The sequence below is a fragment of the Ceratocystis lukuohia genome, assembly GCF_044167205.1.
Source record: "Ceratocystis lukuohia strain C4212 chromosome Unknown Supercontig6_pilon, whole genome shotgun sequence".
NCBI lineage: Eukaryota > Fungi > Ascomycota > Sordariomycetes > Microascales > Ceratocystidaceae > Ceratocystis > Ceratocystis lukuohia.
In genome coordinates, this window is record NW_027263525.1 from 1,732,043 (window position 1) to 1,758,883 (window position 26,841).

Consider the following 26,841-nt stretch of genomic DNA (forward strand, 5'->3'; position numbering starts at 1 on the left):
GTGTAGCCCATTGTTTCCTATATGATCTCTGTAGCCACTATTCGCACGGCCAACAACATCTAGGGTACCCTCGACAAGCCTAACTTGTAAGAAAACTAAAACGCGGTTGCTGTAGTTTGTCTGAGCAAGACTGGCAGAATCCTGGCGGTTCCGGTCATCACGCAAGTTGGCCACGATGTCTTCTCTCGCTGCAACATTCGGGACGGCACAAAGCCTCAGACCAATCCTGGGAAGCCATGAACTAAAGGACCTCTGTTGCCGGGTGATAATGTAGAAAATACTCATCGTGACAACTTAGCTCTAGGCTAACACAGCTGCCAAGACGAGAATCCACTAGAAGCACTACTAAATCAGCGTCAGATCTGGGAGACTATGAGGAGCAACCTCTCCAAGAGTTTGCGCTTGTGTATAGCATCGGTGCTTCCAAGATCGTAAAGGGCTACCTTGTTAGAAAGAACGTTACTAAAATCACGGAGCCAAGATGTGACTGGCTGCAAAATACACTCGACCATCACGAGACACTCGATCATGGGGGTAGAAGTAAAGTAAATTGCATGTCTCATTAGGGTTAGGGCCAAACAAGGATCGGCTATACAAAGCAATAACCGCCACAGAGGCGAAAGAGACTGATCTGATCTAGTAATTCTTACTGCCGAAGAAGAACGGGCTCTTTCCCTATACATTCAAAGTAACAGGAGAAGGCGATGTGTCCTCGGATCGAACTGCTAGGGCAACTGCTTCTTTTGTCCATGCTTCCCTACTAGTATCCGTATCTGGCATTTTCTGTCTCTTAATGTGGAAAATCACGAGATATCAGCATCCCTTGAGGAGCTACAACTATTCTTGAGTAACGCATCTCAGCTACGACCTTGAGCTGAGAATTACCCTTTGTCCCTTCATACGCATTTTAGCAGAGGACGAGTTTCCGCTGTCATGCAAAACAAATCAGGCAGGCAAAAAGGGCCCAGACGCTAGCTCGCCATTAAGGTTATGCCTTCCCGTCCGAACCCCCGATAAAGCCCGAAGTTGGCCACGGTCTCATGGCATTTGCTCGGAGAGACAATTGAAAGGGACTTTGCGCTAACAATTCGATACTAGGCCGAACACGGGGGAGGGGGGGCACCCAACAAGAAGGGAAATGCCCGCTCTGCCGGCTAGCCAGCCTCTTTTTTTGAGGCCAGGCTTAAGGGTGGAAAGACGTAGGTAAAATCCGGGTTATATCCAGCGCCCTTCCTCACTTTGACGTCGGACAACATTCTAGATTCCCGCCGGCTTCTGGCTCTAATCTTGCTATTGTGGGCTTGTGTATCTGTGTATACAAGACAAGGCCTTCTCCGGCTAGCCGAAATCTGCCCGATACAACAACAATAACAAGAACCCCTTTTGGTGTGGAGGGTGATGCCTGGCCGTGGTTGGATCGGCATCAACGCCCACAACTTGCCGTTTCTGGTAAGTCAGTATCTAGATGCAAGAAGAAATATATGACGAGTGTCTCTAGCCTGTCGTGGATAAATAGTTGGGGATGGCCCGCCCGTCTTCTATTAGAGGCGGGGGCTGGGCTGTGTTACTCGTCAGACCATCGTATACCTATTCATCTACTTCACTGTTGTTGTGACGCCAATGTTTTCCTTGGCTCCTAAATTATATACGTCTTTCTGTTGCATATAGTCCATTTCTTTTTATTTCTTAGCCATATATCATACACGATGGAGTCCGCCTCTCATACACATGGCCCCGTCGCTGATCTGGAGGACAACCCCGACCCATCTCCTATGTCTGGGTCTCGTCTTGGCCCTTCCACCTCACGCGGGTCCCATGCCACACGCCACTCATTGCATACGCTACGATCTACTGCTACAAAGCAGATCTACGATCCGCAAAACGACCCTAATCTGCCGTACCGCACGGTATCGGTAGATGCCAACCTCGATGAATACCGACGCGAAGTGCTCAAAGGCCAGCTTCCTGGCCCTGTTATACCCGGTACTAGTGGCAAGCGTTACAAGCTAGTGGCTTTTGAGCCTAATGACCCTGAGAACCCCAAAAACTGGAGCAAGGCATTCAAATGGTACTGCACCATGGTAGTGGCAGTGACATGTTTTGTTGTTGCGTTTTCGTCGTCAGTTATTACGCCAGGCATTTCCGGCGTTAAACAGCGGTTCGATGTGAGCGACGAAGTGGCGCTGCTGACAATTACCGTGTTTGTGGTTGGATTCGGCGTTGGTAAGTTGCCATGGTTGTATCTAGGTCTGCGTCTGTCCGTTTCTAACAACTCATGCACCTCTAGGACCTATGGTGTTTGCCCCTCTATCTGAAATATACGGTCGCCGTATTGTCTAGTAAGGCACCGCAACCATTAAGAATCACCCACATACTCTTACTAACTTCTATACTTTATATAGTGGTATCACTCTTTTTATCGCCGTCATCTTCATTATCCCCTGTGCCGTTGCCACCAACATCACCACTCTCATTGTATGCCGTGCGATTGACGGCATCGCCTTCTCAGCCCCTATGACTCTTGTTGGTGGCACTCTAGCAGACATGTGGAAGAACGAGGAGCGGGCCGTCCCCATGGCCGCCTTTTCTGCCGCCCCATTTCTCGGTCCCGCGATTGGCCCGCTTGTCGGTGGCTATCTGTACGACGGCACCTCTTGGCGCTGGCTATACTATATCCAAATTATCCTGGCTGCTGTCATTTGGATTCTCATCACTTTCACCGTGCCTGAAACGTACACGCCAACTATTCTGGCTCGCCGCGCCGACAGATTACGAAAACAGACGGGCAGTCAAGAGTGGGTCACTGAGCAGGAGCTAGATAAGCGGCCTATCGGCGAGACTCTAATCATCTTCATCCTGCGGCCTTTCCGTCTGTTGTTTGGGGAGCTCATTGTGCTGCTAATCTCTCTTTATATGTCAGTTCTTTACGGTCTTTTGTACATGTTCTTCATTGCCTTTCCGATTGTGTACGGGAAGGGCAAAGGTTATTCCAACGGCAAGACAGGATTGATGTTTATCCCCCTGGCCGTAGGTGTGATGCTTTCGGCCTGTTGCTCGCCACTGGTCAACAAGCACTATCTCAAGCTGATGCAAAAGTACAATGGCCGCCCACCGGCCGAGGTTCGTCTGATCCCCATGATGTGCGCGTGCTGGTTCATTCCCATAGGCTTGTTTATATTTGCCTGGTCATCCTACCCACGTCTCTCATGGGCTGGTCCCGCACTTGGTGGTTTCCCTGTCGGCTTTGGCTTCATTTTCCTCTACAACTCTGCTAACAACTATCTTGTTGACTCATACCAACACCAAGCAGCATCTGTGCTTGCCGCAAAGACCTTCATTCGGTCTCTTTGGGGTGCTAGCTGTGTCCTCTTTACGCGCCAAATGTACGATCGTCTCGGGTATCAGTGGGCATCATCCCTTTTGGCTTTCATATCCTTGGCCTGCTGCTTAATTCCATTTCTATTCTGGGTGTATGGTGCTCGCATTCGCGCTCATTCTAAATATGCATACATTGATCCTGAAGAACTCCCAGGCTCTGCTGATGAGGAAAAGGCCATTCCCATCAGCAACGATGTCTTGACATCAGCTCCAGCCCAGGTCGCAGCTCCGGCTCCGGCCCCAGTAGTTAGGCACCAACTTCATCGTAGTAGTTCCGGGAGTGACTCTGGGCCTGGCTCCACTATCGTTGGAGATCATTGAATGGGCTTATGCCTATACCTGATGTCCCTTGGAGACTTGAACTGTTGTTTGTATTTCTTTGATTAATTTTGCTTTTTTAGATAATAGACTCTCTTACCTCTGTGCTTAGTTTGGCGGCTTTGATATCCATAACGTTAGAAAATTGCAGAGAGCTAATTCTGTCCGGTGGGCAGCCCGGTGTCTTTTGATTTTGATGACTCCCACAGAAGTTAAATAAATTCAAGTTAATTTTGTTTGTTTGTATTATTTAACATCTACCTGCTGGTTTTCCACAGAAAAACAACGGCATGTTCTGGGCGCAAAAGGGGTAAGAAGAAGTCGTCCTCCGACGCCCCTTCCGGGCAGTCAGCAGTTGCAGGTGTGCGTCTTCTTCAATCTACTCCTATGACTTTTTAGGGTCCGGCCTTGCGGCCAGGAGTCTTCTCCGCTAGACGTTGCCCGAGGGCTTCCCTGCTGGAAGGTTCCCAGGATTGGTTACCTAGTGTTTTTGGCTTGTGGCGCCCTGTCTATATAGTAGTGTGGTCTAAGAAGGCCTAGGGTGTTGGCCCTGGAGGAGTACGTCGGTTTTGTTCTCTGTTCGGCGAAGCGGTTGCCGCATTTTAAAGTAGACCCTGGACGTTAGGAGGGAGAAAGGCCCTCCAACCTCGCTTCAGAGTCCCTTCGACATCTCCTCCCGCTCTTGCCTCTCTTCCATTCTTCCTCACCTAGCCGCCCCTCTCGGTCCCCTTTCTCCTCCTTCTCTTCTTTTCGTTTTCACTGCGTGCAGCCGTGTTCTGTGTATGTGCGGGTTGCAATTCTCACCTCAGCTATAAGTGCTTCAAGTTCCGATGTAGCCCGCCAGCAACGCACTTTGCTGCTTTTGTGTTTTTCAGTAACTTGTCCGTAAATCTTTGGCTTGGCGGCCCTGGAAAGATGCTGCACGTCCGTAGGTCTCCCCGTTCCTTTGGTTGGTTGCAGTGGGTGCACTTGCGTAGACACTGGTGATTGAAGAGGTCACGGCATTAATCAAAGTCTCCATGCCCCGTCCTGGTTGCCAGGATGTGTCCCAGTTCTTATAACTCGGCGCTCGAAAAGGGGGGGCCGCAGGGGATACATCAAGTGGACGGTATCACTCCTGCTCTTTCCACCACTCTTTGTACTCTGTGCGCAGTTGATTTCTCTTTCACCTTTGTGCCCCTGCCAGGCTGACGCGGGGCTCGCGGTTGGATCCGAGGCATCCAAGCTTGGCTTGTGCATCAGCGTGTTCATTTCCTGGGACCCAGAGCACTTGGACGCGTCTCCTGTCACTCTTGCTCTTCCATATGTTCAGGCTCCGTTTCGTTTCGTCAATGATGTCCGGGTTGCGTAGTCGATCGACTATTCCTTGGTTGTCTAGACAAATCCAGATTTCCTGGACGTCCATGTGTGCTACAGCCCGCTCAGTTGCCTCGCAGGCTCCATATGCATCTGCATCTGCCACCTCCACCCATTTGCCTAGAGCTTTGTGTCCTGGTTCCAGGGTAGCTCCGTTTGTGGTGGCGACCCATCCTGCCCCTGTGTTTCCATCCGCGTCTTTCGAGCCATCGGAGTAGACTGTGAGTGTCCCCACAAAATTCAGGTTAAAGCTTAGGCTCAAGATCGTGGAAGTGGGTAAAAAAAAAATAACATCACGTATCGCGATCCGTATAGTGAACTCCCCGCGGGACTCGAACCCGCAACCTTCAGATTAGAAGTCTGACGCCCTACCATTGGGCTAGGGGAGCTTCGGCGGTAGCTGGCCGTTTGAGACAATCCGGAGTAGCTGCTATATTGCTTTGAATATGTGGGTCGACCAGCTAGCTAAAGCGGTTTGCAAACCTTTTGGCTCCAAGGGCGGCAATGTCACTGACAGCAGCGAAAAGACGCAATAACGCGGCCTTCAAAGCAGACTTCTACTACTGGATCAAAGACAACTGCCCGAAGATCAGACATCTCGGTGGAGCACTGAACCACCCAAAACTATATGACATCGGGTGGATGAAGGGGCTACACAGAGGTACGGTCTCCCGAACCCTGGCAGCGCGCTCCGGACACAGCGATTTTGAAGAGTATCACGTGCGGCTCAACCACGTGAATGCAGAAGTACGGCGGCTAGTCTCAGGTTGCTCACAACCCAAGTTTTCCATTCCACTCTGCTAGGGGCAGTACTGTAGATTGACAGCTATTAGCCTACTAAACAGGCAGGGCGCCATAAACCAAAAAACAACAGCTAGCCAATCCTAAAACCTTGCCTAGCAGAGAAGCCCTCGGGCAACATCTGGTGGAAAAGCCTCCAGATTGCAAAGCCAGACCCTAAAAAGCCAGAGAAGCCCCTTGAAGCCGACACTCACCTACAACGGCTGACTGTCCGTAAGTGATGTCGGAGGACGGCATCCTCCAGGCCGCTTGCGTTCAGAATACGCCATCATATTTGCGTGGAAAAGCAGTAGTTGGGCGTTAAGAGATTCAGACAAACAGCGTTCCCGTAGGCGTTAAATATATACAAGTTCAAGCCCAACTATTCAAACTCAAGTTCGGCAGCAGTTGACATTCTGCTCGTTCAAGTCAAGCCAAGTCAAGTTGGTCACCTGTTGTCGTATTGCGAAAAATTAGTAGATAGACGTGAAATAATTCAATATCAACAGTAACAATAGTTGGCCGTCTCTCGCCGAAAACCCATACTCAATCTTGCAGAGGGCTATCCCGGCGTTGTTTGGTCTTGGTGATGATCCCTGTAGACGTCAATAGGTCCAGGTTCAAGTCATTCAACCCCATTTTCGGCAGTAAATGTTGTCTTACTTCTTTGTAGAACAGGTAAAACATCCCGAATAAACACACTGCTGGACAAATACTCTGCGTAAACTCTATGAAGCAGTGGAACATTCTCTACGGAGTTACATGACTGAGGCTCGTGAATGGTACGGCGCAAGTATGCATATTGGCGGCCGTGCTAAACAACCCCCGAAACGTTAGCCAGCCATCATCAGAGGAACAGGATATAAAGACGGCGTATGACGCAAGTAGCCGTAAGGAAGGGGAAGAAAAAGTAACGGCTATACGGCAAATAAGGAAGAATTTATCATGCATATACAAGTACTGCGTATGTGTTCTGTTGGCTGTGCCCATGCACATATGCATATGGCTTAGTGTATGTGTCCGTGTGTGTACGTGTCCGGGAAGAAGGGCATGACAATGGCAAAGTTCCACCAACGAAAGAACCCTGTGGTCGCGGCCACAGCCTTGGCCACAGTCCCAAAAGGCTTTTGTATCGGAACAACAAAAGAACAAGCTTCAAGCTTCGTGAGAAGTCAGTGATTCCACTTGCCTGTTATTCCAGAACAGGCTGTGTTCAACAACCATGATGCACACTGTGTAGCCTGCTTGAAAATCCCGACATCAAAACCCAACAACTCACACTCACCTATTATTGCGCGTACCCATGACACTATCACAAGTTGTCTTGAAACAAGTCAGGCACTTTGCCTTGACAATCCGTTGTTGGCATTGGCATTGTGCAGTCGGTTTTTTTTCTGCAACAAACTTTTGTAACCTATGATGCGATGATGGCCATAGAACACAGCGCCACACCACCTCGGCCCACACCACCAAAGTAACAAAGAGGGGGGCGTGTATGAAAATCTAGCAGGGATTGGGGTGACAAGTCTGTCTTTTTCGAAATGAGCAGCCTTATTCAGTCTGTCCAGATTGTTGCTAGCATAAAGCCGCATCAAGCAAGAATCGACAGCCGATGTGGAGCATTGCAAGGGTGTGGTCTTGTCTTGGTATCCTAGGCAGACTTGACTTACATATCCAAGTGCCGGCGTTCCCACAGCTAAGCACAAATCAATACGCCAGTACCGGCGTAGGCCTATTCTGGACTTCGGGGTCAGGATATGTAGGCTTGGCTCTGGACAAATAGCAAAACAATCATCGTGAATTGGGGTGGGGGTAATGACGAGTAATTGCAGGGGGGCAACACAGCCTAGGCCTGCACGGAGAAAACATCCGAAGACGAAGGAAGAACAAGAACAAGACACGCACTGATTTTCTTCGCAGCAGGGAGATCGCTTATCAACGATGCGTGAAGTATGAACTGTCCACGCTTCTGCCGCTGCTCACAGCCTCTTTGAAAACCTGCAAGATCCACAACTCCGGATGGTCTGGAGAAATGTTTAGAAATACAGGCATATAACAGACAGTGACGTTGTTGGATGCTTGGAGGGAAGGGGTGAAGGGGTGGAGGGATGAAGGGGGATCAGAAGGAGGTCTGCATTAGGAGGTTACCCAAGGCTGAGATAATTCTTGTCGTTTATGACCTGTCAGGCAGCTAGGCAGCGTGAAGAATTATATAGTAGCAGCTTTATGGCTTGATATGTGGCTGGTTTTTGGAAGGCCACTAGCGGCGGTGAGAGAGCGGTGTTCATGGTATTCTCGGCGTCTGCAGGAAAGTGCTTGTATCGTATCGGCATCTTTGTGGAAACGAAGATCAAAGGCATATGCATGCTAACTTTGTGATGACCTGTGTCTGTGTTAGATGTTGTTGGGGCTGGGAATGAGATGCTTGGTTACAGTGAAGTAGACTGGGTGGGCTTTGAAACCCGAGCTTTGGACGCAACTTTCCCCTCAGTTGGAAGATCACCGGGAAAAAAAAAATGAAAAAAAGGAAAAAAAGCGCGAATCAAAGCTTGAGAAACAGAAAATCAAGTATAGGTCAAGAACTGGTAGCTGGCTACTACAGAGTTACATTGGACACTACATATATTGACATATGTATGCGAGTAGGTACAGTATGTCTGCAAAACAAATCAAGCAAGAGCCCGTCTTAGATAGGCATTGTACATTGTACATGCTACGCACATGCTTATATTGGCAAAAATAAGTACATGCGAGACACAGCCAGCCATCCATCAATGTCCGCATGTAACTATCCAGTATTTCCTATTTTGTAAGTCAGTCCTTCCTCCTTCATATACATACGAGCAGGTAGTTATACCAGCGCTATGTACATATATCACGTTACGCACGTAAGGTAGGGGCTGTAGTCTCGGTAACGGCGAATTCAAGTAGGAGCCATTTTATTGTCTTTTCTTTTCTGTCCTTTTTCGATTGCATTGTTGTTGGGTCTTGGCCTTGGCCTGCTTTTTGCTCTCTGAGCCCTCCGTAGAATTAGCGTTATTAGCGTTGTGCAACTGCCACCAACTACTAACTCCTGGCCAGGGAGGTCCAAGGAGGAGGGGGCGAGACCTTCGCCTCTTTTACCCAGGTTCCGCCTTCCTTGGTCTGCCGGCGCTGTGTTCTTTCGCTCCTTGGCTCCTTGGCTTGGCCTTCCACATTGGAGTTGCACCAAGCCCCTCCCACGCCCAAGACAAGCAAAGAAGTAACCAAACATCACACATCAACACCAGAACACATAACACAATACATCAAGCACATAATGCATCGCCGCCGCAGCCTGGCCAGGCCGCTGGATCCTGTCTGCGTTGAGTTTTTGAGTTTTGAGTTTAGGCTTTGTTTCTGTCCCGTTCCACCTACGAGAGGGATTCCGCCCCGTTAGAGCCCCCTCCCCATGCTCACCGAAAACGAAACATCCGCAGACAAGAATACGCAAGCTGTTTCCCTTCCTATCCCGCGCCTTCCTTTCTAACACACATCTCCACGCAACCTCGCACGCTTGTCCATGTCGGCTCTGTTTCCATCGCCTTCTGTGCCACCCCTTTAAGAGTCTAGATTCTGTTCTGTCTATGCCTCTCATTGGCCGCATTTTCTTTTCTCAAAACTCCACAAACGAGAGACAGACAGCAAAGGGACAACAAGAACGAGAAAAGCAACTCGACTGAGAGGGGGGAAAAAAGAAGAAAAAAAAGAAAAAAAAAAAAAAAAAAAAAAAAAAAGAGAAAACCGAAAAGGCATAGAGCAGAAAATGGAAAGAACACGACAGTTGAAAACCACAGCCGCTACAATACACAAAAAAAGGCCACAACGCCACACCGGAGTCTCAGCCGAACTTGCCTGTCTACAGCAGCCAAAGGGCTTGAATCTATCCCCCCAAGAAGCGCATGTCATCAGGGCGTGTTTCACTAAATTTACAGGTGCTTCCTTCCTTGCCTTGCCCTTGACACTGCAGCAAGGCAGGGAAGCCCTCCTTTTCCCTCTATCATGCCCTCTCCTATTTTCCTCCCCTCTCCCTCGCTCTCTCGCCCTCTCGCCCTCTCTGGCATCTCTATCCACGTCTCTTGTTCGGCTTTTCCATACTCCCTCCGTTCTATAGCACCCCATTTTTTGTGGCCTTCCACCCTTCAGCTGGGGGCAGTGCTGCTCCGACCCCTCACCATGACCATGACGACTTGGCTGGCCATCCATCGACCAATTCCATCCCACCATCCCACCATCCCACCATTGCATTTCACTCATTCATTCCGCTGTGGCTACCGCTAATGCCTGTCTGGCCGCTCGGCGTTTTGCTGAATCCAGTGACTTAGGCCGTGTCTGCATATTTCTCTCTCGAATCTCCTGCCTGCTTTGCAGCCCGTCCGTCCACACTCAAAAAAAGGGAAATTTGAAATCAACAGATTGACTTTGGGCCCAAGCCAAAGCCCAAGCTCAAGCTCAAGGTAGGTCCAACCCTTTGCCGTTCTTTTGTCTATTATCTCGCCCCGTCTCTCAATAGAGGCCTTCCCCGTAGCTTGCACATAGTAGCTGCTTTTTATTGCCCGCGTTCGCCTATACTACACTCCTGCAGTCAAGCCCTCCAGCAAACACGCCCAACTACAACCCCATGCCAGTCGCCTTGCTTACATACATGCCACCAGCCAAAGCTCAACCCCATCCCAATCCGTCTCTCTTTTCTCGTTGCCCCTCCTCTCTCCCCCTCCCGTTTTACTCTCCAATCCCGACTCCAAACTCTTCGTAGGCTTGTCAGGTTTGCTCGATTTTTCCCTTATGTTGCTCCTCTTATGCTTTTTCCCTCTGGCTATCGCTATCGTGCAGTCCACCTGAGTGAGCCTGAGCTGTGCGGGAAAATGGGCGAGAGAGTCATGATTGGCACATTCTGCGGATCCGTTGGTCAGTGTGTTTGCGGCCTGTGGGTTGCGATATCGCCAGTACCCATAATAGCCATAACAGGGTTGCCCAGGCCTAGACCTAAACAGACCTAGCTAGACCTTACAAAGCTATCATACAGCACTCCATACTACTATTTAATACCACAATACTACTACCTCGCTAACAAGATGGATGAGCCAGCCTAAGCCTTCTGACCACTAATACCGCCTCCCCATCTTCCCTGCAAGGCTAGCCTGAAGTGCGCCCTGCCTGCCCTTGTTTTCTCTCACATCTGGCGATGTCGTTGTCGTACTACACCCTTACTTAGTCTTCTATTCGCATGACTCCAGCTATGCCTGCCTTCGTTCATGCTTGCTTGTTTAGTGCCTACCCCCGGCTTATTTAATGCTTAGATTTCTTTGCTCTGGATGGGTGGGGGTGGGCTATTATCCTCTTCAACTCCTTCTCGCTTGTGCCTCTCTCTCTCTCTCTCTCTTTGTCTCACTCATAACTCACCTAAAGACCTATAGTGATGGGCCACTTATCGTTCACATTTACCCTCACCCCCCTTCTTTGTTTCTGTGGTGTGACTGACGGCTTTCAAATACGCTTCACTCCTCACACGCACACTATACAAGAAACGAACACTCCCCTCTCCGTCGTCTTGTTACAAATATATATATATATATATACGTACATGCACATAGAGACCCAGGCCGGCCAAGAAAATATATAAAATAGACGAGGTAAAGAAAGCAACAAGAAAAAATAAAAATAAAAAAGCACTCGAAGTCACCAGCTCGCCTATCATTTTCGGGGCTTATATGTAGTGCTACTGCCGCACGCCTCCTTCACCCAACGCCAAAACACTCTTGATTGGGATTGCCAACAATATCTGCTTTACTTACAGATTCAACGAACACTTGCACGCTTTGTTCTTCTTCCCCTCTTTACCGTGTTTTATTCTTTTGCTTCCCTTCTTTGCCTTGTTGCATGCATGCGGCCCGAGGTTGCACATATAACGAAAAGCAAGTCCGTCCGTTCGTCTTCTCTACCAGTATCAAATCAAGCCCCCCCCCCTCCCCATTTCTACCCGCTGAGGCGGTATTAATATTGCCTAAATTCTCAATCCCTCTCTCCTCCAGCGCAATATTTTTATCACTATATCATATCTTTGTTCCTAACACCCCTTCTTTTCTTCTTCTCATTTTCCACTTTCAGCTATTAGTGCCTCTTTGCAGCTCAGGCATTCAACTTTCTTTATCCTCTTCGCGTTCTCGCCATCCGGCCAAGTCCGTTACTCTCACCTACCATCCACCCCGCCGGTCCGTGCAGCTCGGTTGTCCGAGCCCTCATTTTCTTCTTCTTTTCTCCTCTCTTTTCTTTTCGTCCGCGAATTGGCTGGTTTCTGCTTTGGAATCCGCCAGTTCTCTTGCTCTTTTAGCCCTCGTTTAGTTCTATATATTCCTTCTTTGTTTCTGCGTCGCACACATATTTTCACTTCTCGCCATCTTCCCCCCCCCCCCCCCATTTGATTCCCGATATCACCGTTCATAGCTTATGATCCTACCGCCTCTTTCTTAATCTCCGTGCCACACTACTCCTCTTGTTTCCCAAGTCGCGTACATCCTGATGCGCCAAGCCTTCTCAAGATGGAGGTCACATTCATGACCATGAACGGTATGCCCTTATCCCGGTACCATCCATGCATAGCTTTCCCCCCCATCTTCCTCCCTCTAAATATCGGCGTCATGTCTCACAAAAACGATCTTCACGTGACAGTCTGCATTGCTAATTATTTTTATGTAGATCTCACCGATAAGTGCAGAGTCATCTTCGCCACAGAATCCGTTTATGAAATTCTTGGTTATACTCCAGAAGAAGCCAAACATAGATCCGTCTTTGACTTCATTCATCCCGCTGAACAAGAGGCCGCCCGGCGTATCTACAGCCGAGCTGCCCTGCTTGACAAAGCCACAGTTCTGCACACCTTGTATCTTCTCACGAAAGGGGGAGATTATATTAGGTGTGAATGCTCTTTCACCATCGTTCAAGATGTATTAGTATCTCGTGTTGGCCGTTATGAACACAACGTCAGGAGTGAGCGTAAGTGGGCCCGCACAACCCTCGACACCCGCGAAATCCCAGCTTTGCTAACCGCAGGTTGACAGGCCGCGCGCAAGATGCGCCTCGTATCCGACAGCTCTTCAAGTGCTCGTCCAGAGATCCAATGTACCATATGCTTGAGCAACTATCTCCCAAGTACAAGATGCCGCCCATGGATCGAGAGCCCAGAGCTTTTCTCATTCTCAATCGATTCACCTGCACATCAGCCATCATGTTTGCTACAGATTCAGTGTTCGATATACTTGGAATTTCGTCATCTGAAATCTCAGATAAAAGCTTCTACGACTTAGTTCATCGCAGTTGTAGACCCGAGTCAATTACCTGTCTTGAAAATGCCAAGGCAAATGACTCGCTCGCATATCTCCGCTTCTGGTACCAAGATCCTCGGGTAGCTGACGACGAAAGTGACTACGGAGATGGCTACGGCCAATACAACAACTATGATGATAATGACTACCATGACTACGAATATGACGACTACAGATATGACGGCTATAGCCATGAAAGGCAGGCTATTCGCCGATCTATCGAGGACAACATGCCCTTACACAACCGTTGCGGAAGCAGCAGCAACTCGGCGCCAATTAAACACGAGTCTTCCCCTTCTCCAAAACGACGCTGTGTACAGCATGGGTCCCGACGACCAGCAACCTCTTATCCCCCACCTACCTCTATCAATCCATCCTCCACCATTCCCCAAGTTCTAGACGCTATAGAAGCCGAGGGGGAGCCATCATGGATTTCCCGTGCTGGCCGCCATCAGCGAAGCAGCCCCCGCCAATTTCAACCAGTGGAGATTGAAGCGGTAATTTCATGCACATCAGATGGAGTTGGCGTTGTAATCCGCCGGGCACGACCTCCAATACCGACTGCACAACCACCAAGACCGCCGTCGGATCTCAGTCATGCCCTTCCCGCAAGTCCATACAGCTCTGATCACCGCATTAGTCCGTCTTATGATTCATATGATGCCCCCGAGGAAATGTACACATTCCGCCCCCTCCAATCACAACATATAGGGCGTGAAGGCGACGACTTTGACCCAGCAGTGGAACAGCATTATGGCAGGAGAATTACCAGATGACTGGGATGGTAATTTGTGGGAGGTCTTCTCATTTTCTTTCTTTCTCCGTTCCTTTTATTAAACCAATAGCAACAAATGCCCCTGGAGGGCGAATCACTGGAACTTACTGTCCTATCTAATGTGCTTCAAGGTTGAACAGAAAGGTTACATTTATATCAGTCTTCGTTTGGCCTTTCAGCCCATTTGAAGCAGCTGTAATTAGTAGGCCAGTGCTAGTGCGCATTCTGAAAAAAAGAAATGAGGAAAAAGTGCTGCAGATTTATTGTGCATGGAGCATTGTTGCACATTCGGCTAAATCCTCTAAGGGTTAATACACACACAGTGCAAAGAGTACGCACTATGCTGAATATACACTGTATGGGTTAATGGATTATGCAGCTCTATGGATCTCTACTCCAGATTCCTTGTCTCGCTTCAACACATCTTGATTGTAGCTAATCGACATCTTGTGTCCTTCGCTCTTTCATCACAAAGCTCGAGATCCAGCTGTCTATTCTCTCTAGTAGAGCTTGTCATCTTTTTTGCCTTCGCCCTCTTTTTAATCGCTCCATACACACTGGGTCGATAACAACTGGCACTATTTTCTTATTTTCAATTGTGTATTTTTTCAAGCTCACCAACGTGTTCTTTGCTCTGGGTTTCTCAACTAGATCTTCGTTTGCTTGGGAAACACTAGTGGCCAAACTACGACCGCCGTTAAGATAAGAAACAGATACCTAATTCGACTAGCTTCCGGCCACACCAACATCTTTTTCAGACCCCAGACATCCACGATGGCCCCGCCGAATAGCAACAAGAAGCTCTATGAAGAGCCCACGATTGATGACGATGACATGATTGATCCCGATGACGGTATGGCTTGCTCGTTTAAATACGCTTCATTAAAAAAAGAACACTGTTTCTAATCCAGATACTTATTCTCTCCACAGCCGACCTCAACGACTTTGATGACCCTCTCGACACCCGTCCCCTCAACGGCCCTTCCTCCTCAAGCGGCGCTGGCGCCTCGTCTTCTCGTAGTGGCACTGCTCCCACGCGTAGTGGTAGCAGCGCCACAGAAAGCTATCTAACATCTCGCATTCCAGGTGAAGACCGCCATGCGGCCCAAAATACCATTGACGAGTCGGTTTGGGCGACGCTGCGCCGTGACTTGCTCGCTATTTGGAGCAAGATGCAAGAGGTTCTATGGCCACGCTACATCCTTGGCGGCTCTATGTTCGAGTCGCCAGAGGGCCTGCGTGGTGCATACGCGAACCTGCGCGAGGCGGGCATCGCAGGCGCCCGAGAGGAATTTGCAAGCTTGGCAGGTCGAGTTATGGATACCGAAGCATTAGTGTCGACGAACCATATGACACCGGGTCTGCGCGATTGGGATCTTTGGGGGCCATTGATATTCTGCCTGGCGCTGAGTGTTTTGCTCAGTATCCACGCTAGACCGGAACAGAGGGACGCTGTATTCAGTGGTATCTTTGCCATGGTCTGGACCGGCGAGGCTGTCGTAACACTGCAGATCCGTCTACTAGGAGGCAGCATGTAAGTGTCCCCAAAGTATATTCGGAGCTAGTGAATGGTAGGACAAGGCCAACAGCTAACAACTTTTTTTTTTACCAACAGATCATTTGCACAAAGCGTTTGTGTCATTGGATACACCCTCTTCCCGCTTGTTATTGCTGCGCTGCTCTCGGCCTTCCGCCTGTACTGGGCTGCCCGCATTCCAATCTACGCAGTATTGGTTCTTTGGTCTATGGCAGCGGGCATCAGCATCCTGGCTGGATCTGGAGTTGTTAAAAATCGGGTAGCTCTGGCAGTTTACCCGCTGGTTGTGTTCTATATTGGTATTGGTTGTCTTTGCTTCATCAGCTAAAGAGATTAGGGTAACTGACCTGGGCCGAATTTGTCTGAGCGTGTCCTGTGTGCCAAATTAATCGTGTTAAGAGTTTTCATCGCGGTTTTTTTTTTCTTGGGGTGTGTGAGTAGAATGGCTTGGTTTATAGTATCGTTTCTTATTTATTTCCCCCTTCTCTTTGTTCGTGAGATGGATATGAAGCCAAGATAAATGATGTGCCCATTGTTTAACTGTAGGGCTTTGTCTCTTTGTCTGGGCGTAGTGAGAGCTACCTTGGGATTGGGCACATACTAACGGCTGGTATTATAGGCCTTGTCTCGCCATTATGTATGGCAGTGCTTGTTGGCATGTGGAGGATGTGCTTTGTTGGACATCTAGCCCCGCTCGCAAAGCCGCTTGCTGTCTTACAGATCAGCATAGGACAAAGAAGCCAGACGTAGTGAGAGGGCCACATTCAGAGAACGCTACAGCTTTTGGTGGACTCAAACTGAATCTCCAGCTCTAGAGTTTGGGCAAAGCAAGGCCCGATATGCGAAGTATGAGGCCTGGTTGGGACGAAACAGAGTCTGGCTTCCCAATAACCAGAACCAGTATTTTTGTCGTCTGTACTATTGTGGTAGAAATAGAAAGTGCCTTGGAATGCAAATAACACGCTGCAAGTAATACACAATTTCGTTTATAGTATGCTGAAAACCCGCCTCCTATAGCGCCTCCATTGTAACAAGCGATTCTAGGGGCCTAGGGTCCCAGCCAGTAGCCAAACACAGGCCTGGGGCTTTTTTCTTTCTCTGTCTTTCCACCTAGCGTCTCGCTTGACGCCTCGCTCGGTTCAAAATATGGCAGTTGCTGCTTGGTATCTGCTTGCATGTTTCCTAGGGGTGTTTTCCTTCCTTTTTTCTCTTCTTTCCTTGATGTCCCTGGAGGAGAGAAAATGGTCCATTGAGCCTCTTAGCTGTGCTTGATGGACTTGCCAGGTTTGGTTGGGCCTAAAATATGGGCTGGACTTTTGGGTTGGATTCTGGATTTTTTCGGCTATTGCCCGTTGTTCACCTTCCGTCTCGAATTTCTCCTCACACCTGCACCTTCCTTGCCAGCTTCTTTCCTCCCACCTTCCAAACCCACCATCCATCGTCCAAAATTTTCTTCTCTTTTTTCCTCTTCACTTTCTTCTACATACCAATTGCTTGTCCTTGTCTTCGATTCGTTTTCCTTCATTATCCATTGATTCAAACCTTATCGACTTTTAATATTCTTCTAATTCCTCTTGCCTGGTCTGCTTCTAGTCTCCCCTCTTCGACCCCCATTCCATCGACCTCGCTATCTTCATAATGACTACGAAGCCAGCCGAGAGCCCATCTTCAAGCGATCGCGCCGGCTCAGCGCCCGTGTCTGAAGATGCCAACACCACTGCGGCTCGCAAAGAGCTGAAAAATACTTCTATTTCTGAGTCTGAAAAGGCTACTGCCTCCGATGCTACTGCTACTCCTACACCAACGACGCCCGACTCCGACGCTGCTTCTGCCTCTTCCTCTTCAGATAGCAAGGCCGATAGTAATAGCCTACGCGAAAAGATCGGCTCCCCCAAGAAGAAACGCGCACACGATCAGATTCTTGATACTCCCGACAAGGCTGCTGCCCTGCTTGGAAAACCCGACACTGCAGAGCCCGAAAAGAAGCGCCCGCGAGACAATGAACAAACGGTATGATTTAACCCCATCCTTGTCCGATAAAGCTTATTGTCTGTTAGAATACTTGCTCACCAGTTTTTTCCTATTACTAGGCCAAGGGCCAACCTCCAGAAGGAAAGGAAAAGCCTCTCCCGTCTACCTCTGCTTCTGCCTTTGCCAAGTCAGGCTTTGCCGCCCGCGCAACGTCGAACATCTCGCCTTTTGGTGCTTCCAGCTCCGGCTCCAGCATTTTTGGCAGTGGTGCCGCCTCTACTTCGTCCCCCTTCCAAAACTCAGTCTCTCCAGCTGTTACTACCGCGGCGCCTAAAATGTCATTCGGTTCCGCTTCTGGCACCTCTTCGCCGTTCTCTTCTCTGAGTGGTGTCGCGTCCTCTGGTCCTGCCAAGCCCTTTAGCTCAAGCCTTGGAGGCGCATCTGCATTTGGAGCAGGCTCTACAGGCTTTGGTGCTGTTGGCGGCAGCAAGCTATCGTCCTTTGCTAAACCTGGCGATTCTACTTTTCCCACAAAGGCGGCAAAGCCCTTTGGTGCTCCAGAAAGTGACAACGAAGAAGATTCATCTGAGGATGCCGAAGATGCTGAAGAAAACGACGACGGCGAGGAAAAGGAAAAGGAAAAGGAAGAAAGGGAAAAGAAAATCAAGCTTCAAAAAAGTAAGCTAATCTGCTTTGTCCCCCTCAAAATTGTACCTTTGCTAACATAATCCACCACTTGTAGTTGAAGTTAACAACGGTGAATCGGGCGAAGCCACCATTCTATCAGTACGTGCTCGCCTCTACCATCTTGACTCTGACATGGGATGGAAGGAGCGTGGTGCTGGAAACGTTAAGATCAATGTGCCTAAGGATAGCGTTGATTACGATGCCACTGGCAATGTCATTCCTGGAACATTCGACGCCTCAAGCCTAGAGAGCGGAGATTCTGAAAAACCGGGCTTCAAGGGTGCTCGTGTCATTATGCGCCAAGACCAGACTGGCCGTGTAATTCTCAACACTGTTCTTGTGCCTGCGATGAAGTTCCAGCTCAAGGAGGGTCTTAAATCTACCGGCATTATGTTTACGGCGTTGGAGAATGGAAAGCCTGTCAACGTACACCTCAAGGTAAGCAAATTTTGGCGGTTTATTTCTTTGTTTTTGGTACCATGTGGCTGACTTGAACACTTTTCCTTTTTCCTTAGATGACTGCTATTAATGCTAAGACTTGGATGAACGAAGTGAGTGTCGTGCAGCGGGAATTAGCTGGAAACTAAAACTTAGTTTTACATCCCGCCCTGACAGTAGCTCATATCCCGTAAACATCATCTCCAAGAACAGCTACACCCTGCTCTGACCAGCTACGGGAATGCCGCCACCTGAGTCACCAACCCGGAACTAGCAAATAAGATCGTGGCAGAGATATAGGTCTTCAGGTAAATGTTTCAGCGGATCGTCTATTTGGCTAGCCCAAACCAAAACAGGCTTGTGTTTTCTAGAAAGGTGGTTAAAAGGGGCATGCGTGGTTTGTTCAGGACGGCGAGAGTGGGAGGGGCTGTTTCTGTTATCATGAGAGAAGCGAGAGCCTAGTGTTGAGAAGAACTTGTTTGCTCTTCCCATCGTTTGCTTGTGTTTCTTTTCTCAGACATGAATAGCGGGAAGGACGACAAATATCTCTATCTTTGTTAAGCTCGACAGAACAACTACTCAGTCGCTCACATAAACCAACAAACAACGACCATGGAAAAGGAGAAGAAGGATTTTAGGAGGATGCTTTCTACCTACCGTTATATTCTCAAAGAAACGGCTAACTGGCAGTTGGATCACCTTCATTTTCTTTCGGCAATGAAGTGATTGCTAACTCAGCTTTACTCGACTCGAATCAACGATCGCCGATAGAATAGCTATCAACCCTCGAATCACATCAATAGAGCAGCAACAACAACAAGGGGCGCAAGTTTGGTGTTTACGGTACTGTACATTCACGCCCAACTGCCCCATGCCTAAACCATATACACATATACACATACGCACAATTACAAGTTACAGTTACCTACTGTCTTTTTTTTTTCTTTTCGTTCTCTGCGTCTATTTTACCAAGTACTTTTTGCATGTGAAAACGGCCCAAGCTTTGGATGGTACTAGATCAGATCAACTCTTTCTCTCTTCTAATTAGATGATAATGACTCTACATACACCGTGGGTTCTGTGATATCAACTCAAATACAACAAAAACAGGGACATTTAGATTTACAGTAGGAATAAAGCGTTCGGTTGTAAATATCTGCTGCCAATTTGATTATGTGGTGATCTCTTCCCCTTCGTTCAGCACCTCCCACAAACTCTATGTCTTCTTAACCTCCTCTCTACATGACGCTTCTCTCCATCCTTCAACGCAATGGTCTCGGCCCGCCCACAATCTGCCGTCTTGTGGCACCGATCCCACCACGATCCGTTCTGTTAAGGTTATCCCCACCAGTGTACCCAGAAAACTGGCTCACATCCCAGCGACCGCCAATACCACCGCCAATGCCGTCAATACCGTCGCTTGTGCGCTGTGCCTTTGCCGTCTCCTGTTGTTCCGACTCCCACTCACGCTGGCGCTGGCGCTCCATTTCCATCTCACGCTCGAGCAGCGACTTGCCTGCCCAGCCGGCTGCTTTGGTCTTTTCCTGGCTCTCAATTCGACGGCGATCCTCAGCATCACGCTCATATGTCGCGTCTAATTCCCGAGAATATGTCTGGTGTGCCGGTGGGCTTGTAGGCGCTACATGTGATGAGAGGAAGCGATCTGTACGGTTCAAAGCCGCTGATGCTGGGCTAGTTTCCAACGTAGGGGGCATGTTTTCAACAGCTGGTCGTGCAGGCTTGGGTGGACTAACAGGCAGAGGACGAGGAGACTTAGTGGCGGCAGTGTTTTGGTGGTAGGCTAATGGTGATGGCTTGGAGGTTGTTGGTGTTTTGGGAGTTGTCAACACCTCGCGCTGGTCTCGAGACCATGAATCGTGGCGACTAGGCGGCCGCGCAGGAGCAGCGTTGCGGCTTTTAGAGCGCTGCCGTGAATCATGGCTAGAGATTTGAATTCCTAGGCGGCCCTGACGCTCGCGTTCGTACTCTTGCTCACGCTGACGTGCTTGTTCGAGCTCTTTTTCGAGTTCACGTACACGGCCTCTATAGTCTACTTCGTCAGTCATCGCACTAGGATTAGTGGCCACGACAGGCTCGGATGAGTCGGAAGCATAGTGACTGAGGAAGTGGTCGGTAAGAATCGAGTTTGAGCTACTAGGCCTGGTATTAGAGCGAACTCTGCGGCGCTCGTCGGCGATGCGCCTCTCAGCCTCAGCTTCTTCTTGCTTGCGCTTCTCCTCGGTAATTTTCCATTGGCGCTCTTCCTCCTTCCAACGCTTCTTCTCCTCCTCTTGCCTCATCCTCTCTTTGTCACGCGCACGCTGAGTTTCTTCGGCCCATTTCCGTTCCTCTTCTAGCCGCACACGCTCTTCTTCAGCTGCCCGCTCAGCTTGTCGACGCTTAGTCTCCTCTTCCATTTCGCGCTTCTGTCGCTCCTCCTCTTCAGCCTTCTTCTTTCGCGCCGACTCCTTCTGTTGCAAGCTAGGAACGCTAGGCCCAGATGCGGTGATTTGTCTTCGTCCTCCAAATGCAATGCCTAGATTGCCTTGACTTGCACCACCAATATAGCCATACTGTGCAATATTCCAAGCAGGAGACGTGCTCCCCTCCTGATCCTTCCTGGCCCAGGTAGAAACCTTACGAGTGGGATCTGGAGATACAGGGCTGAGGCGATCAGAGCCCGCATGGATATTGCTAGTGCGCAGGGTACCGGCAGATTGTTTAGACGTGTTAGAGGCGTTGCTGGCATTCGAAAAGGCGCGCCCACGTATCGGCGGGTTTCCGGTTGGCTGCGGGCTTAATGCGCCACCCGGGCGAGATTTGACTGGCGGGCCGATTGCATTGGGGAACTTGGCGGGATTAATAATATGGGCAGCGCGACTAAAGGATCCAATACACTGCAAAACTTGGGCCGGGTCCTTTTGCTCGTATAAGTCGACGGTGAGGAACATATCATGCTGGAGGAGGTTGATAGGGGGTGATTGACAGGCCTTGAGGAAAAGGGAGATGTTTTCCATCTGCACGAAAGGCATAGCAGATTTCTTGAAGCGGAGACCGGGTGGTGGGATTACAAGATTAACGAGCCTAAGTAGGGAGAAGCAAAATCAGTTAGAGGCTATTGATATCAACGCGATTATGGCCATCACTGCTACCAGTAGTAGGAAAAGAAAACGCAACAAAAAAGTACATACTTGCAGAGGGCAACGCCATCCCTCAGGCTTTCAAGCAAGTCATCAGACAGGAGCTTCTCTCCAAGAGAAGACTCAATCCAGTCACGCACCTCATTGGCACTAGACACCGTGTATTTTTCAAGGCGAAGACGGCGCAAGTCTTTATCCAAAGACGAAACTGAGGCCATGTTGTGTATTTTAGATAAAATCCACTACTGAGATCGCAGATTGTCGTAGGCAATGATGGTGTGAGGTTGGTTGGCCCTAAATAAAGCACAGCCTTAGGCAATAAAGAATAAAAAGAAATTTACGGCAATGACCAAAAACTAGCAACGGTTATGTCTAATGCGGTAGAGATAAAAAGGAAGGTAGGTGCCTTTTGTTGCTGTGTTACTGGTGTACGTATCAAAGCGGGGCAAAAGAAGAAGAAGCAGCAGCAGCTTTGATTGAGGATGAAGTGAGGCCCTTATTAGGCTTCGGAGAGCTAGAAATAGCAGGAGCTAAAATCTATGTTTTGCTCCTTCCATATATGGACAAACAAGCTATTAGCTGTTTCCACGTGATTAGACACGTGAGGCCTTCTTATATGTAGTCGCCCAGTAGTGCATCTCTCACTTCAGACATATCATTCCAGAGAAATCATCAACCAATCTATCTGCTCCCCTTCCACCGGTTCCCGTCATGTTATGTCGCACTATATAACACAGTCACAGTTCACTCTGTAATACCGCCACAAAGAATGCTTCAAGAGACAACTGAACAACAACAGGAGTGAGCATATGACAAAATGTTGATTTGAGGCAACCACATAACTAACAGGGTCAAGCGAAACGAAGCTAAATGAAAGCTTAAGAACCGAAAACCGAGCAAGGCGGAATAGGGGAGGGGGCTCAATCTCCTTAATGATGCCTAGACGTCATCTACAATAAAATAATATTGATGAAACGTGAAGCCTTGCTTTCAATTTATGCTAAGTCTAGCCACAGACACACACACGATGAATAGGTAGGTTGCCCAGCGCAAATCACAAGCCAATCTTCCCAAAACAAGCAAAGTAGGAACTTTGCGTGCAATGCGATTATGCGTTCTGACAACCCACATGGCCCAACTCAACATTCCTGACTTAATATGACGTTTACTAGAAAGCGCCACTTTCATAAATACACCATTGTGGCGCAGGTGCTCTGTCTCTGTGGCGCCCAATCAGATGTCCGTAAATTGGCAGGTCATCCAAGCCCACCATTTCTTCAGCTTCTAGAGCTTCATCGATGGACAGGGACAGTTCCTTCATAGTCACGCTCCTCGTTTCTCTACCTTAGACAAGCAAACCCCTTCCGCCTCCCCGTTTTATTGCCAATTTTCCCTCGCAATGCAAGTTAAGCACCCGTCGCCCTTGCGCTTGGCCTGGTACCGCTGGAAGGCTATGTCCTTGCCTTGGCGCAAACGTCGTTTTGTTGGTAAGCAAGCTCAACCTCTCTTGGCTTCGCTGCTAAAGGAAAAGCCTCCCAATTTTCGATACTACCCTTCTAACGACTTACCCTCATTCGAATATAGGCTACGACTTTAACGGCAATACCTTCTGGATCTTCCGTGACCCCGGAGGCTATGTCCCCGTTGACACCTGGCGTCGCATTGTCCAAGCTCCGAACGGGTCCCACCTCTCCGAGCTCAAAGTGCCACCCGTATGGCACCAATGGCTGCGTCATGTGCGCCCCGATCCACCGACTATCGATGAGCAAATTGCAGATATTTCACGGCAACAGAATATGGCGCAATTGTCGCAGCTAGCTAATACGCGATGGGCAGCGAAGCCGCGGGTGGCAGATATGACGGAGTCGGAACGTAGACTGCTTGAAGAAGCCCGTAAAGTGCTTGGCTCTTCGCAGCCAACCCATGCGCATCCTGAGGCCCAAGTGACGTCCAACGCAATGGCTCAGCCCAATGAATCCAAGAGACAGGCCGCAACCCCGCCCAGTCCGACTATTTCCACATCTCACACCTCTCCGGCTAACCCTATCACAACAGCCACCCCAACACCGGTGCCTCCGAGTGAGCTTAAGAGAGTCAAAGGAACTCTTCCTGCTGGAATGGCAGACCCTTGGGCAAATGCCAAGAACCCTGGCGAGAACTGGCAACCCGACTCATGGGTCCCGCCTACCATCACCAGAAGGTGAATCAGCTAAATCTAGAGGCAGATGCCCTTTACCAGTCACAACAGACATGTAAAAACACAGTAACACAGCACACACACATGTACAATATAACGAATTATACTAGCGAAATAACGATTATGCACCTCTTTAATCTGCGAATAAATATACCTGCGATTATTTTTTTCTAATGGCTCACTTCACTAATGTTTGCCAAGATAAGTTTCATACGATCCGGTGCTTGATCAAGAAAATCCTTTGCGACCTTATCCGACATTCCCAGTCCCTTCCTGCCTGTGCGAGGATGCTTAACCTTCCTCATCCGCGCCTGGAAGCCCTTCTCAGCAATCTGCACAAATGACTCTGTGCGGAATATTAGCCGTTCGGAATTAAGAGCGATGATGGTCTGCTCGCAGATTAACTGGAGTTGTGCGTTGTCCTGATACGTGACAGTTGCAGCCGAATGCTGTAAAAAGCATTGCTCCAGGATTTGCTGTGTGATTTCACCGGCTCCGTCTGCCTGGCTATCAATCTTAAATGGCTTAGTGTGGCTAGGAGGCAAGAGCTGGCTAAAGAGTTCCCGAGTCATGTAGACATATTGTGGAAATAGTAGACATGTAGCTGTAAAGTTGAGAAATGCCTGGAATATTGGGAAAGGCTGTTGGCGTATGTCTCGGGCAATATCTTCGTAAAAGTCTTGGGGCGATATGAACTCGGTCTTTAATATAAAGGTTGCATCCGAAAGCAGGGAAATCAGCTTCGATCGTGTAGGGACCGACTCAATGTAAAGCCCAATCTCATCCTCGTCCAAGTCAGGGTCCTGAAGAGAGGATATATCTTCTACGGACGTATCGAAAGAGCTGGTAGCACCATTCTTTATGGATGCATCGCAACTATCATCGCTCTCGTAGTCTCCAAATTGGTTTTTCTCAACGTCTATTGTTTGGCTATGCTTCCGTTTGGCTCGTTGACTTGAGACTTCCTTTGTCTCATTGGGAAAGACTTCTTGGAATATCGAGATTGACCCCCTCATGCCATCGGCAAAGAGTGCCTTCTTTACCCATTTAAATGTATTGTTATTGCGCCCCCCTTTATCGGAAAGATATGTCAATAAGATTGACTTGTGCAATATTTCTTTCTGTGGTTCGCCTTCGACGTCTCGGGAGAGTTCGCAGTAATAATCCCAATCCCTTCTCAATATGTCGATCATGAGATGAAGCCACGGCTGCCAACACTCCCAGCGCACAGGGTATCTTACGCTGCAGTTAAAAGCCCACCCGACTACTGACCAAAAGTCCGGGCTGATATTCCAGAGATTCGCCATGTTGCCGCCGATGGAATCTTCTTCCTCGGGGTCGCTTGCATGAGACGCATTCTCATATGTTATATTTGCACGTCGTCGCCGGTTATTCTGACTCCTGAACTGGAACGCCTCATTAAGGCGGCCACCTACGGGACCTACCATGTGTAACACATTTTCGAGGTAGGTTTGGGCCATAGTTGCCGCATGGCGGGCTTCTAGCGTCCCAGCACGTGATGTTGTGCGCGGATGGACAATGAGATTGCAAATCAGGCCCAAATACTGCGGTGGTGGTATGAAGCGCGGTACAAGCTGGCACTGCTCGGACGAGGCTCCGCTGCCAAGAACATTAGTCAAGAGAGATAGTGCGAGTGTATCTAAAGATATGATGTTAGCAAATGCCACAACACCTACCATCGTCAGATTGGTGATTCCTAGGCTTACAAAGTTGTTCTTCGAAGTATATCTGCACCTGATCTTTTAACTGGCGCGGAATGGGTTTCACATCGAAAAATTCAGGGGCCATGTTTGGAAAATTCTACGATTGAAATAGGTGGTGCAAGAGTGTGTCCGACTATCGTGTTATGAAGCCTAACCAAGTTGAACTACCGCACAAAGCTGGGTTTAACCAGAATCACTGTTCAGAATGATTTAGGGTTACTGTATGGAAGGTTAGGTTACCGTCACGACAACACTCCATTTAAGCCTGGCAGTCTGAAGCCTAGCGTGAAGCATGTGCTAAACAAAAGTTTAGTGAGAGCCTGGATTATAGTAGCAGTATAGCACGGTAGAGAACAGTATATAGAATGTGGGAGATCACCATCATTGACCGGAGCACGACTTCGTGGAGAAGCCTTTAACATCGCCCCGCCCATTTTTGATTGCGATAGCGACGAAACATCCAATTTTCGACATTTGTTCTAGCATGGAAGTATGACCGACTGCAACTTGAAAGAAATCGCATTCGGTTGATTTTTAGTCATGCATAATTAAGTGTAAAGAAGAAAGAAGAAGAAAGAGAAGGACCAAGGGTGGGAATCGCAACCTATTTGAAGCTAAAGATTCTTTCCAGTGCCGTGTCCGTGAGGCTGGGATTTGCGGGTCATCACGTGTTGATAAACTGATAAAAAGAAAATAGTGGATCACCAAAAAACATCAAAAAGGCCGTCAAATTTTTTCAAGGTCTGTTTCCATTCTTCTTCTTCAAACACAGCAACAATCCGCCATATTTCATTCTTCATGCTTAACTCGTTCTTACTCTGAGGATCCCACCATGGGATAAAGCAAATGAATACACCAACCAGCTCTTTCCCTCGTCCTGTTTTCCACTGCCTCTTGACCAAGCGCACGCCAGCTCGCGCGTTGAATTTTATGGCGAGAACATGGATAGCTATGAGGAGGAGTAGAGATTGGAGAGATTCGGTGGCCTTTTCTGAAGCTTCAAGTGAAGTTTCTTCAGCGGTAATGCTTCCAAAAACAAAACAACACTGATCATGTCGTCTGGCTTCCTTTCCCAGGAGAGCCAAATCCCCACGAAATGCCTACACCTCGCGGTTTCCCTGTCCGCATGAGTGTTACTTATTCTTTTTCGTTCGTATGTGGGAGAGTAAAAAAAGGGTCTAGACAACCCGTTCGTTCCAC

At 48.8% G+C, this 26,841-nt stretch overlaps 7 protein-coding genes across 7 annotated transcripts; 5 read left to right on the forward strand and 2 right to left on the reverse strand.

Moving 5' to 3' along the window:
- Nucleotides 1-1,706: 1,706 nt before the first annotated feature.
- On the forward strand, nt 1,707-3,699 carry HOO65_060407 (putative MFS-type transporter; the record flags this gene model as incomplete). Its single annotated transcript, XM_071003780.1, has 3 exons — nt 1,707-2,223; nt 2,288-2,339; nt 2,403-3,699. The coding sequence occupies 3 exons, from the start codon at nt 1,707-1,709 to the stop codon at nt 3,697-3,699; spliced, it is 1,866 nt and encodes a 621-aa protein (XP_070857757.1).
- An 8,690-nt stretch (nt 3,700-12,389) lies between these two features.
- Nucleotides 12,390-13,948, forward strand: HOO65_060408 (uncharacterized protein; the record flags this gene model as incomplete). The annotated part of the gene is made up of 3 exons (XM_071003858.1): nt 12,390-12,417; nt 12,547-12,843; nt 12,909-13,948. 3 exons carry the CDS (start codon nt 12,390-12,392, stop codon nt 13,946-13,948), a joined length of 1,365 nt encoding a protein of 454 aa, XP_070857758.1.
- A 773-nt stretch (nt 13,949-14,721) lies between these two features.
- HOO65_060409 (Protein YIP4) lies at nt 14,722-15,812 on the forward strand (the record flags this gene model as incomplete). Its single annotated transcript, XM_071003971.1, has 3 exons — nt 14,722-14,800; nt 14,878-15,481; nt 15,563-15,812. The coding sequence occupies 3 exons, from the start codon at nt 14,722-14,724 to the stop codon at nt 15,810-15,812; spliced, it is 933 nt and encodes a 310-aa protein (XP_070857759.1).
- A 1,310-nt stretch (nt 15,813-17,122) lies between these two features.
- On the forward strand, nt 17,123-18,754 carry HOO65_060410 (Nucleoporin NUP56; the record flags this gene model as incomplete). The annotated part of the gene is made up of 5 exons (XM_071003842.1): nt 17,123-17,494; nt 17,575-18,133; nt 18,198-18,580; nt 18,658-18,693; nt 18,737-18,754. The coding sequence occupies 5 exons, from the start codon at nt 17,123-17,125 to the stop codon at nt 18,752-18,754; spliced, it is 1,368 nt and encodes a 455-aa protein (XP_070857760.1).
- A 1,088-nt stretch (nt 18,755-19,842) lies between these two features.
- Nucleotides 19,843-21,938, reverse strand: HOO65_060411 (Transgelin; the record flags this gene model as incomplete). The annotated part of the gene is made up of 2 exons (XM_071003758.1): nt 19,843-21,664; nt 21,772-21,938. The coding sequence occupies 2 exons, from the start codon at nt 21,936-21,938 to the stop codon at nt 19,843-19,845; spliced, it is 1,989 nt and encodes a 662-aa protein (XP_070857761.1).
- Nucleotides 21,939-23,119: 1,181 nt separating this feature from the next.
- On the forward strand, nt 23,120-23,924 carry HOO65_060412 (NADH ubiquinone oxidoreductase subunit NDUFA12; the record flags this gene model as incomplete). Its single annotated transcript, XM_071004035.1, has 2 exons — nt 23,120-23,207; nt 23,305-23,924. The coding sequence occupies 2 exons, from the start codon at nt 23,120-23,122 to the stop codon at nt 23,922-23,924; spliced, it is 708 nt and encodes a 235-aa protein (XP_070857762.1).
- A 163-nt stretch (nt 23,925-24,087) lies between these two features.
- On the reverse strand, nt 24,088-25,726 carry HOO65_060413 (uncharacterized protein; the record flags this gene model as incomplete). Its single annotated transcript, XM_071003841.1, has 2 exons — nt 24,088-25,577; nt 25,645-25,726. The coding sequence occupies 2 exons, from the start codon at nt 25,724-25,726 to the stop codon at nt 24,088-24,090; spliced, it is 1,572 nt and encodes a 523-aa protein (XP_070857763.1).
- Between the last annotated feature and the right edge of the window lie 1,115 nt (nt 25,727-26,841).